At 39.1% G+C, this 13272-nt stretch overlaps 1 protein-coding gene across 1 annotated transcript in view; it reads left to right on the top strand.

Moving 5' to 3' along the window:
- Positions 1 to 12082: 12082 nt before the first annotated feature.
- Positions 12083 to 13272, top strand: part of rragca (Ras-related GTP binding Ca) — a 29370-nt gene continuing 28180 nt past the window's right edge. The window contains exon 1 of the mRNA XM_052036439.1: positions 12083 to 12934. Coding sequence (XP_051892399.1) covers positions 12545 to 12934 — 390 coding nt within the window. The 5' untranslated portion in view covers positions 12083 to 12544. The remainder of the gene's footprint in view (positions 12935 to 13272) is intronic.

A 13272-nucleotide genomic window follows, 5' to 3' on the forward strand; every position in this document is an offset into this window, starting at 1 on the left:
AATCCCAAGTTTAAAATCAAACTGTGATGCCTTTTTTATATTAGAAATATTTATTCTCATTTCTACAAGACAGGACAGACATCAAGGAATGGATACATTTTCATGTGCTAACCAAGAGAGGAGGGTGCGTTGAAATTATCCATGACCTGAAGTTCACATTTTACTTCAGGAGCTACCAGTTTTTTAAGATTACATTGTTCAACCAGCAGTGAAGAATAAGGGAAGTAAATTGTAGTGCCTGATCTTTGTGCCAGCAATCTTCAAGAAAAATTGGAGCCATCTCATACTAGTAATAGAAGTAATGGCTCAGGTACTTGAATCTTTTGCTTAATGTATATGTTTATTTAAGTCTGAACATGGTTTCTTTACTGGAATTGGGGTGAGAAAGACTTCAATATTTACTGGGAGTCAGAATGGGAGCACGTACATTGGAGTGCTTCAGAATCCTGGAAATGTCAGATTGAGAAGCAGGTTGGTAGCTGGGAGCAGCATGGAGAGAGGGTGGGAGAGATTGTAGGTCAGCTGATGGGGATAGTTTTGGGAAGGAATCACATCTGGAGAAGAGCCAAGGAAACAAGCCTGAGGAAACAGGTGTGTATTTGCAGGTGGGGATCTGATTGATGGGGTGTCTGATTGCACAAGTACGATTGAGGGTGGGGTCTTCTGACTTTGACAATGTGGAATCAGTAAATCACGAAGACAGAAGCATATAAGCTTGGCAAACTTGGGAGAGGATGGATGGTGGAGGGGAATGTGGGGTTGTAGTTGGAGGGGGAAACATGCCTGCTCTTCCTTTCTGAACATGCCTCCTTGGAGCCAATTTATTGTCTGTCTGCCAATCTGCTTCCCTCAAAACTGGAAATGTTTTGGAGGAACAGCAGGCTTGTCTTCAAGTTTTTCATGTTCTCCCCACTCCACAGCCCTTGCTGTCTCTGTCCTGCCCATCCAGGTGCGATGGGGGTGGTGGCGATGGGAGAATTACCCCACAACGATTCAACTACTGAGTTGCATTCTCAAGTTTATTTAGGTATTTAACATCTGGAACAAGCCTTCAGAGACAAACTGGGGAGTCCAAAATAGGTCTTGCTTCAACTATGTAGCACCACCAGCAGTTTTAAGAATTGTTTGTCCAATAAGATTTTATTGTTCCTGTTAAGTTGCCTCCAACATGGAGAAACATGTAATTAGATACACAGAAGGATTGGTGTTATTATTCTCCTCTGTATTTAGGTAGTTCCTCTGAAAACTGCTGACAACAATCTCAGTAGACTGCTACATTGACTATTGTTTCTTAAATTCAGAAAATTACGAATATCACATTTGTTCCTTTCCATTAATTGTAAGAATATAATGAAAAGTATCTTTATGTGAATTTGTAGAATAAATTTATTTAAAATGAGAGTCACTTAACTAAGAGAAAGGTCCAGCTTGAATGTCTTACAACGCTAGAAAGTAAAAATTTCTATGTCTACTGCTTTCCTGGTATCAATTAATTTATGGCCAAGGTCAGTTTTAGAGTTAATAGCTAAAGTTGCTATAACTTGAAACAATAAACTGTTAAGGCACATCAAAAGCTATCCATACAAAAATAATTGACTCAACTTTTTGCTTTGTCTTCCCCAATATTTCTCGAATAGCCTTTTAGCTAACCCATTCTCTCTATGACACCCTCCACTTATTCATTGATCCTAGTCTACATTACCATCTATGATTATGTGAAGAGCTAAGAATGAAATTGGTGAAATCTATCCACAATGTGTCCACGAGGTCCTGACCCCAAGCTACATCTATAATCAATGTGATTTTTGTTTTGTTTCAGGTTTAGAATTACCAATTAAAGAACCAGATGGAATGTTTTGTTTAAGTAGCTGTTCATTTTACCCTAATTGCAGTTAGTGATGACACTTTTATTAATGATGCTGCAAGTGTTACACAAGCTATGAAAGATAGCGTTGGACTTTAGTCAGGCACCTTCATAGGTAGTTACTGTAATTGATCAAATACCATCTGTGTGAAAGCAAATGTATGAAGCAACTGTCTCCAAAATTTACCACAATTACATCTGTAGTTTTTTTTTGTAATTTTAATAGAAATTATTTTGGAATTTCTACCAGTCACTCTAATGTAAAGGTGATACAATAACAGATGAATCTCAGATAAAAGAGAACAACAATGCATTATATAAATAAATACTGTACGATCAGAGTGAAACTTTTTGAGGAAGTCTCACAGAAAAATACCTTTTGGTAAACTTGCTCATTCTGACAGGAACCTGAAAGTTAACCATCCAAAGACGTGAGGATACTGATTCATATTTCGGTGTGGGTCACAAATGAAAATTCTATTACTTTTTTTTAAACTTTAAACTTTATTTACAGCACAGTAACAATGAGTTACCTTCCAGCCCATGCCCACCCATTTAAACCCATGTTAACTGACCCATACGTCTTTGGAATGTGGGAGGAAACTGGAGCACCCGGAGGAAACCCACGCAGACACAGGTGTAGTATGAAAGGCCAGGGGTCAGATGACAGTGACAACACTACTGACCCCCATGGTCGGATGATACCGTTGCCTATCAGGTTGGAAGCTGTACCACTGTCAATCAGGGGTCTGGCTCCGCCCCACCCATTAAAGAGCACACCTGAGGATTGGCTCATAACCCACCCTTGTTCTTGACCCTGAATCATTGGCTTGCTTCACCTGAGCGGGCTCCACCTCGCTACAGCCCTATAAAAGACGGTACACATGGGCTCTCTTCCTCTTTTTCCGATTGCTGCTGGGGTCGGGACCACAGGTGAGATGGTGCACTTCCACAGGGGTCTAGGAGCATCCTGAGTAGATTCCCAGTAGCGTAGAGCCGTTGTTTGTCCCGATTCAGGGGGTCCAGACAATGTATTTGTTCGTTCCCTGATAGTTTGTACTAGTTCATTGCACGTGTGTGAGCGTGTGTGCACTTCACCCCTGTTGCGACTCCCCCCCCCCGCGTTTGGCGATCACCCTAGTGCGAGTGTGCGAGGGTGCATTTGTTCCCTCACATTCTGTTCCCACGTCGGTCTTTGTGAATAAGATCCTCCTTTTAAAGCACAAAGACTGTGTGTCCAGATACCTTTTATCTTTAAGATACCAAAACAACCTTTCTCACAACAGGAACCTGAAAGGATGAGAGGCAAAGTAGCAGAAGGCTTTATGGACAATATTTGAGAACTCAGGGTCTTGGGAGCTGAAGAAACAGCCTCCAAAAGTAGTTCAATTAAAACGAAGTATAACCAATGGGCAGAATCTGGGGAGTGCAGATATTTCAGAGGCTTTTAGGCTGGGGGGACTGTAGATGCAGAGAGTATTCAGAGATATGAAGACAAAGATGACAATTTAAAAATCATGGCATAGTTTAACCAGGATGCACTGTTGGTCAACAAGCGCTGCAGAGATGGATGAATGTAATGTGGAGATAAGAAGGAATACCATTGCTAGTGATTCTCTCTATATGACTGGAACCAAGAGACTGTAGTTTCACTATCTTTGCTGTAATTACATTTTATGTCAATAGCGACTTTGATCTATGATTTAAAGCTGATTGGAGACTTTAAACAAAGAGTTCAAGGTAAGATGGATAGGAATTTGGAGGGGTTGGGGCTAATGCACATTAAAGAACTGTGGCGTCTTTCATGACCTCAGAATACACCAATGAAGAATTTTTGAATTCTAGTCACTGTTGTAACCGGAATGTCAACATACATTGCCATATTAATGGCTAGCAACAATTTTCAAACTTGGAAACATTGCAGAATTTCGTGAAGTTAATCTCATGAATGTTTGGATTGTGATGTTTAATGAGATGTTAATGTTTAACCAACTTTGTAAAGGATCTACAGAAAAGATCCCATTAACCGGAATGGTGAGGGGTGTATGGATTTCCATGGAATCGGTGATATTCACAAACAGTAACAAACAGCTGCTTCCTCACCTTGCCACCTTAAAACTGTGAGTTAAAAGAGAGGAGACATTTATTCTAATCAAAGGGAAAAAAAAGTATCAGCAAATACTTTGTAAAAGACAATAATTACTTTGCTGCAGATACACATTTTGGAAACATGTCTCAATGGCAATGGATCTTGCAATAGCGCACCCCACTGATCAAAATTATATAGTCAGGATTCATACCTGACAATATGTCATGACAATAATAGTTAAAATATTATGCAATGCAATAAATGTACAGCAAAACTTTTTATTTAAAACATAATCATTTATTGAATCACTCCCATAAGCTCCTTTTATAGTAATATAATAATGTAAAAATTGGAAGAGGAATTTTCAAATGGGAAGGTTGTAAACCAACAGCACTCCACCCACGTTGGCTCCCAATGCAATCACTTTAACCTCTTTCTCTATTCCCTTATTTCCCTGTACCCCTGCATATTATTTTCTCTTACACATGCCCATGAACTCCCCTTTGATTCCCTTAGCCATTAAGGTGAAACTTACAATAGTCAGTTACTCTGCTAGCACATCTTTGAGATGGGAGAAGAAACTCGAGCACTGGGAAGAAACTCATGCAATCATGAAAAGAACAGGCAAACTCCACACAGAGAGCATGCAAGGTCAGGATCAAACCCAGGTCATCGGAGCAGTGAGGCAGTGTCTGCTTGTCTTATATAATAAAACTTTTGAGGCATTACAATTTGGTGAATTTATATTATTCTCAGGAAAATATCAAATAAAATGTGTCAGAATATTGATGGAACCCAATACTTAGCAAATGTATCAAAATGTCACAATATTACAGTATTTAATATACAAAGAAGGATATAGGAAAACCTCAAATGTGTCTGAAGTATTCAGCTGAGCAATTAAAATCCTTCCTTCGGCTTCCTGTGTGTATACTCTCTGCTATGTGTTATTATATAGTCAAAGAAAAACAAGTCACCAGGATAAACCAATAAATCATCAAGAAAATTGACCATAATATCTTTGCCTACAAATTGGATTTCATGGTACACTAAAGCATTGTTATATTTAGTGCTAACACCAAATAGGGTCCTCCAGAAGACTGAAAAATAGTCTACAATTGAGTGCTCTCGACTGACAATAATTCACTTGTGACTTGCATAGGTCCAGTGGAAGCATCCAAGTCTATTGCGTCTTCAACACATTTCTGCTCAGCAAACAGGGAAGCCAACAGCGTGGCTGCCAGTGGCTAAGAGGCTGGAAAGGGCATGAAGAGAGCATCAGGATTTACTTGAGAAAGACACAGAAGTGTTGGTGAACAATATATACACCAGGAGGTAGAATCCATATATAACAGAGCAATGCTAGAAAAAAGTACTGTGACATCAGCAGATATGTCAAATGATCATGCTAATGCAACTTAACACTGAAACAAAGCTTATCATGCAATTCAGTTTCTTGGCACAAATTCCAAAACATTTCACACCTAATAGAATACAAAGCTCTGTTACATGGTACATGGTATACAATTTATACAAGATCCCACATACAGCAACAAGAGAAATTGCTAGTTCATTCAGTTTTAGTGGTATTGGTTGAGAGAATAATAATCAGCTGAAATGCCAAGAGTACTCATTGATATTTCATTGTATGCTTCATAATATTAAAGCAAATAAAGGAAATGGATTTGCAATGATTTCAATTTCGTGCATTAACAATTAATTTCAATTATTTTGAAGTGATATAATATACCATTTGTTTGCATGTTGTCATGAAATATTCATACTTTAATGCTCCAATATGTGATTAAGCAAATGAAGACTAAACAATTTCTAGAAAGAAGGGTCTTCAATCTGAAATGTTAACTCTGTTTCTCTTCCCACAGATGGGGCCTGACATGCTATTTCAGAATTTACTGATTTTATTCCAGAAATAGGCCCTTAGCTTGTCCATTTTAATTGACTTCTTGTTTATAAAATTATATTATTATATAAATATATTATGTAATGAATATCAGTCACCTAGGAATTAATATGGAAACAAGTGATTGAAAAAGCCTCCAGAGTAGAAAGGTTTTTCATAGATAATATGTTCTCCAGATTTTTTAAAATTTATATATTTCAATATCTGTGCATTATGATTGCAAACTTTTCCATTGATTCCAATGTAATCTTGTAATAGTTTAATGGTACACCTCTGGTATACATCAAATGTGCCTCATGTTAAAAAAGGTATCACAAAAGGAAACATCATTACAGGGAAGTTAACTCACAGCAAATAGAGGGCATCACCCGTATTTGAAAACACATTTTAAGCTTGTAATTAAGTTTTAGTATAAAGCAGGTTAGATCATATGTAGAAAATAAAACCAGAACAACTCAGAATCAGGTTTATTATCGCTGACATATGTCGTGAAATTTGTTGTTTTGCGACAGCAATACAGTGCAAGACATAAAAACTACTATAAGTTACAAAAATAAATAAATAGTGCAAAAGAGGAATAATGAGGTAGTGTTCATGGATTCATGGACAGTTTAGAAAACTGATAGCGGAGGGGAAGAAGCTGAATCATTGAGTGGGGGTCTTCAGGCTCCTATACCTCCTCCCGATGGTAGAAATGCATGTCCCAAATGGTGAGGGTCCTTAATGATGGATGCCACCTTCTTGAGGCGCCATCTCTTGAAAATGTCCTCGATGGCGGGGAGGGTTGTGTCCATGGTGGAGCTGGCTGAATCTACAACCCTCTGCAGTCTCTTTCGATCTTGTGCATTGGAGCCTGTGTACCAAGCGGTGATGCAGTCAGAATGCTCTCCACCGTACATCTGTAAAAATTTGCAAGTGTCTTTGATGACATACCAAATCTCCTCAAACTCCTAATGAAGTAAAGCCACTGGCGTGCCTTCTTCATGATTGCATCAATGTGTTGGGCCCCAAGATAGATCCTCTGAGATGTTGACACCCAGGAACGTGGAGCTGCTCACCCTTTCCACCACTGACCCCTCAATGAATACTGGTGGATGTTCTCCTGACCTCCCCTTCCTGATATCCACAATCAATTCCTTGCTCTTGCTGACGTTGAATGCGAGGTGGTTGTTGTGACACCATTCAACATGCCAATCTATCTCACTCCTGTACACCACCTCATCGCCATCTGAGATTCTGCCAACAACAGTAGTGTCATTGGCAAATTTATAGATTACAATTAACATACTAATGAGATGTTACACTTGATGTTATTATATCTTCAATTTCTAAAAGAGCTCATCTTGACAAGTAATCTCCATCTTAAAAACTAAGCACTGCATTTCTATTGCTGTGTTATTACCCAACACAAGCAAAGCATAATAGGTCAGAATTTTAACAGCCTTGATTGTTTTGGACATTATTTTAACAGGCTCCAATATTATTATAACATAAATAAAAACCTTGCATTCCTTTAGAAACTTTCACACTAAGCTTCCTAAACACTTTATACTAATGACACATTTTTAAAGTGGAGTCACTGTTGTAATATAGGAAATATGACAACTAAGTTTTTGTAGAAATATTCCACAAAGAGCAATGTTTTAGTGCTGTTGGTTAAGTGACACATCATGGTCATAATGCTGGAAAGAACTACTCTGCTCTTCTATAAAAAGTGAAATGGGATCTTTTTACATTCACTGCATCCCACCACTGATGCCCCCAAATGTCACCAATCACCTCATTCAATTTCAACCTAATGACATGTTCCTGGATAGGGTTTTGTCATGGTAGTGTGGTACATTGCTGTTCCTTACATCCTCATGTAAATTATTATTTCGTGGTTTTTTTATAGCATCCATTCCTTTGTCAACAGGTTTTTTGATTCTCTGCCCAGTACACCAAAAAAGTGGCTTTGGCCCTCGCTGCGCAATAGGATGTTTCTTTTTCAATCTTTTTATTAGTTTTCAAATTAATACAGATTGATATATAGCATCAATGTTTATATGTGTAATACAAAGAGATCAGGATAACTATCATGGCATCGATAATCATAAAGAACAATAAAATATAAAATCTGTAGATCCAACGATCTCTTAGTAAATGAATATAATATAAAAGAAAGAAAAAGATTATATAGATTAAAAAAAAGAAAAAACCCAAATCAATAAGGAAAATTATAAACAATATAAACTAAACGGAAAAATTTCAAAAAAAAAACAAAAAGAAAAAAAAAGACTGGGCTAAAATTTCTCAGTAGAAACAGAACAATATTATGTCGTCAACTCCGTTCCTCTAAGTTGGAAAGTTATTGAAAGAGGATCTACATCATGTGAAAATATTGAATAAATGGACTCCAAATATCTTCAAAGGATCAACAGTACCACTCCTAATTTTTTTTCCAAGTTTAAACATGATATAGTTTGAGAGAACCATTGAAAAGCAGTAGGAGGTATTGGATCCTTCCATTTAAGCAAAATGGATCATTTGGCCATTAATGTAACAAAAGCAATCATACGGTTAGCAGAAGCAGATAAATGGCCAAACTCTATCCTTGGTAATCCAAAAATTGCAGTGATAGGGTGAGGCTATAAATCAATCTTCAATACATTTGAAATAATGTTAAAAATGTCTTTCCAATATTTTTCCAAGACAGGACCAAAACATGTGTCAAAGAAGCCACATTCGATTTACGTCTATCACATATAGGATTTATATGGTTATAAAAATGAGCTAGCTTATTTTTGGACATATGGGTCCTGTGAACTACCTTAAACTGTATCAACAAGTGTCTGGCACACATTGGAGATGTATTAACTAAATGAAGAATTTTCTTCCAAGTCTCTGTAGGTAAAGATGTCTGGAGTTCGCTTTCCCATTCATTCTTAATTTTGTCCAATGATTCTGGACGTATTTTCATAATTAATCATAGATTATTGCTATCAAGCCCTTCTGATAAGGAGTAAGACCTAAAATTTTTTTCTGCAGTTTCAGTTTTGTAAGGTGTCGGAAAAGAGGGTATAGCAGCGTTTAAAAAAATTCTAATCTGCAAATATTGAAAAAGGTGTGATCTAGGCAAATTGTATTTGTTAGACAATTGTTCAAAAGATGAAAAACAGTTTTCAATGAATAGATCATGAAAACATACTATTCCCTTCCTTTTCCATATGGAAAAAGCTGAGTCAACTCTGGATGGATGGATGAAAGAAAAAATTGGATTGAAGGGGACTTGACAAGTTAAATTTATTCAATCCGAAAAATTTACAAAATTGAAACCATATTCGTATTGTATGTTTAACAATTGGGTTACTCGTGTTTACTTAATTTGGTAAGTGCAAAAGGGAGTGAAGCTCCTAAAATAGAAACTAATGAAAATTCAAGTACTGATTGGTGCTCAAGGTGTACCCATTTGGGGCAATGAATTACATCTAAATTTTGTATCCAAAAAATTAAATATCTGATATTAATTGCCCAATAATATAATCTAAAGTTAGGCAAGGCCATACCACCATCCTTTTTTTAGTTCTTGTAAATATTTCTTACACAATAGAATCTTGGCTGAAATGTGTTCTAGCTACTTGATTCAGGTGCATTTTAACTAGTAGCAGGAAGATGATGATAGGAAATCAGGGTTTACTCTATCACAGATTTTAACTCCTGAATAACCTGAGTTATACTGGTTGACCTGGAAGTTAAATTTCCTCTAAAAGCACTGACTGATTTTCTCAGTTGTAACACTGATACTTCAAAGCCTGGCTCATACCAGAAATTAAACACATGATCCAGACCTAAACTTCTGTGCATCATTGTATTGTTAGTGCTATTGTCCTTTGGATGGGATATTAAATTCAGGACCTGCCTTCTTGTTCAAAAATCACATGATGCTCTTCAAAAGCTCAGGGAATTCCACTGATACCTTAGTTAATATTTTCCCTCATTGAACCCATAAAACCTGATTAATGACTTTTCAACTAATTTGTGCAATCCTCTACATAAAAAGTTTTGCCTCTGCAAAAAGTAAACTGTTGGATAAAAATTTGCAAACACTGCAGCATGTACAGACAGAGGTACAACTTTTTTCATTTGTTTGTCAAGAGTGGACGGCTGTCACGAATGACATAAATTTAAATGAAGTTTTCACAGTTAATATTGTTTTACAGCTCAGAACGGTAACATTTCATGTGTGTATTATTATTCTTTCTGAGTCAGATCCTTTTCTAAAAAAGTTGCATGTTAAAATATAAGTAAATGTACACTGTGGATTGAATAGGATGGCACAGTGGTGCTCAGTTAGTGCTGCTGCCTCACAGCTCTGAGGACCCGTATTCAATCCTGACCTTAGTGCCATCTAAGCAGGGTTTGTCTCATTCTCTCTATGGATTCACTCTGTGCACTCCAGTCTTCCCCCACACCCCAAGGATGTGCTTGAAAGTTAATTCACTATTATAAATTACTATGTAGTATAAGATAAAGGAAAAAATAAACAAAGGTGATTAGCATGGACCCAACAGGCCAGTGGCCTTCTTCTGTGCTATTATATGTATAAAAAATATGAAACTGAATGTTCATAATCAGAAAACAGTAGTTTAAATACTTCAATTCTTCAGAGAAAATTAGACAGTTTTTTTTAATATCGTGGTTCAACTGTCTGCTCTGTATATTGCAGAAGGAATTGATGTCTTCTTCCCCAGGAAACCCTATTTAGCCATCTACAAGTACATAACATTAATGCTTCCTGTTGGCAAAGGTGAACAAACACTATATTTAAAAAAAGGAATGGCTGAACAACAAAACTATAGCATGCTCAGTTCTCCTAACTTTACCAAGTTTAACCCTAATTTTGGCAATTGAAATGGAATCATAATCAATGATGGCTGTGGCTTCAGCCTTCCAGATCTCATACTTAGTAATTCTCTTTCAAAAGCCCTCTAGCACTTCACTACTTCCCCCAATTTTAAGACTGTTCTTCAAATGTACTTCCTTGATAAAGTTTTTAGTCACTTCTCTTCATAATTACTTTTTGGCTCAGCTTGATTTTTCCATTTATGTCTAATTATCTGTGTGTCAGAGATGCTATATATAGGACATTGTCTAGAAATCCCACTGCATAATGTTATGTTTATACATGACACATAGTAGAATTTGCCTAGTTGAAAATTTTGCATTTGAGTTGTTCACATATGTGACGTGGAGAAACCCAGATTGCCGGATGTTGCAAGTGGAGTCCAATGTGTGTCAACAGATGTTACTTCCACAAATTTCATTGGTGCTTGCATGTCACTCATGCAGAAGCTGGTCTTTGCAAGACCTTGAGGCCTGCTTTAGTGTAACTTAAAGCAGTCCTACCAGAGCAGGTTGCAGCCCATGGTGTCCAACACTTAAGTAAAAACTCATCCTGCAGTTACTCTCTCTCAGGTTCTCCAGTTTGCCCCTCATCCTTGAATAGCAACGCCAACCTAATTCCTATCCGATTCCTCTCCTGAGCAGCAGATATCATTGCATCATACTAATTGTCTGACTTGGCCCTAGAAATCCCAGTTTCTCTCCTCCCCAACTAATGCCTTGACCACTCTTCCACCCACCCTGCCCTACCCTACCCTTCCCCCCACCCTGCCCTACTCTACCCTTCCCAGCCATCTCTGACCCTCTCAACACCCCAGCATCCCTCACCTCTTACTCCATGAACTAAATCCACAAACTACCCATTTCCTCCTGCTCATTTCTTAATGTTGAAGAACAGGAAAGAAAAAAAATCGGAACATTGAGCCTTGGTCCTCGTGTGTAATTGAATTGTGCAACAATGAGCCCATGGAAAAAAATACATTAGCCTACAACGTAGCACACTTTAATGCATCTTTCCAGACCCTAAAGAATTTGTTCTTTATAATGAGGAGATCAAAGTCTTAAGAATGGATAGACACTCTAACCTTGAAAATAAAGTATTTAATTTTTGCTGTATATTTTCAGAAAAACCATGACAACAGCATTCTACAATCAAATCAGGAGATCAAACCTGCCTTAAATTAGTTAAACAATTCATGGATTTGTTGTACATTGTTAAACAAATCACGTTCTACCAGTCACATGATGCAGCCTGTACTCTGGTCACAGGGACTGCAGCTCACCGGCTGGGACTGCACCGACCATAGTGCCAGAATTCAACCACATTAAAACCAATCTCTCCCTTCCATCCTACTTCTCCACAGCAGCCATCAGCACCCCCCTCTATCAGCCTAGCTGCCGTCCTGCTCTCATACCTCCGGCTCCACCTGATCCTCCTCCTTCCCCCTCTGCTCCATTGCCAAAAGCTGCTTCCTGGCACGGGAGGAAGCCAGGACAAGTCAGGTGATTCTAACACATGACAGACGCCACCAAACTTGTCGGCGCCGAGCGCTTGACGGACGTCGAGAAGGGCCAATGGGCGCGCGGCGCTGGGCGGCCGGGGCCGACGCCGGGGGCGGGCGCAACCAATCAGCGGAGCGGGCGGACAAGGAGGAAGCGGGGTGTAAGGTGAGGCGGGTTAGGTTGCGCGGTCAGGGAAGCGTCGAGCGCCGTTGTCCAGCGGAGTGCGGCCGAGTCCGGGCAGGGCGGCGGCAGCAGCAGCAGTAGCAGTGGCGGCTCAACCTCGGACATGTCCATACAGTACGGCGACGAGGAGCCGCTGGCCGGCAGCTACGGCGGAGTGGACTCCTTCCCCAAGGACTTCGGCTATGGGGTGGAAGAAGCCGACATGGAAGGGAACGAGTCGCAGTCGGACAGCAAGCCCCGCATCCTGCTGATGGGCCTCAGGCGCAGCGGCAAGTCGTCCATCCAGAAGGTGGTCTTCCACAAGATGTCCCCCAACGAGACGCTCTTCTTGGAAAGCACCAATAAGATCTACAAGGACGACATCTCCAACAGCTCCTTCGTCAACTTCCAGATCTGGGATTTCCCCGGGCAGGTGGACTTCTTCGACCCTACCTTTGACTATGAGATGATCTTCAGGGGCACTGGAGCGCTCATCTTCGTGATAGACGCGCAGGTAAAACCCAGTCGCATTGACGGAGGGCTTTACAATGCGGACAGCCTTATACCAGTGATGTAATCTCTTTAAGATGGAGGGGAGGGAGCTGATACACTGCTGAAGTTATCTCTAACCTCTTTAAGTGGTAATTTCACTGAGCAGTTCTCGAATATTTGAAATTATGTAGGTTCCGTTGCATATTAAAAAAATACCTACCTACCTAAACACCATACTTTGTTTTATCGAATTCAACAGCTAACCATATCTTGAAGTGCCTTGGGATTATCGGGATGTGTTTAAGGAGCTTTGGCCCAGGCAAACCTTAAATAGGCTTGTTTCTCACTATGTTGACAGAT

Source organism: Pristis pectinata, chromosome 22 (genome assembly GCF_009764475.1).
Source record: "Pristis pectinata isolate sPriPec2 chromosome 22, sPriPec2.1.pri, whole genome shotgun sequence".
Classification (NCBI taxonomy): Eukaryota; Metazoa; Chordata; class Chondrichthyes; order Rhinopristiformes; family Pristidae; genus Pristis; species Pristis pectinata.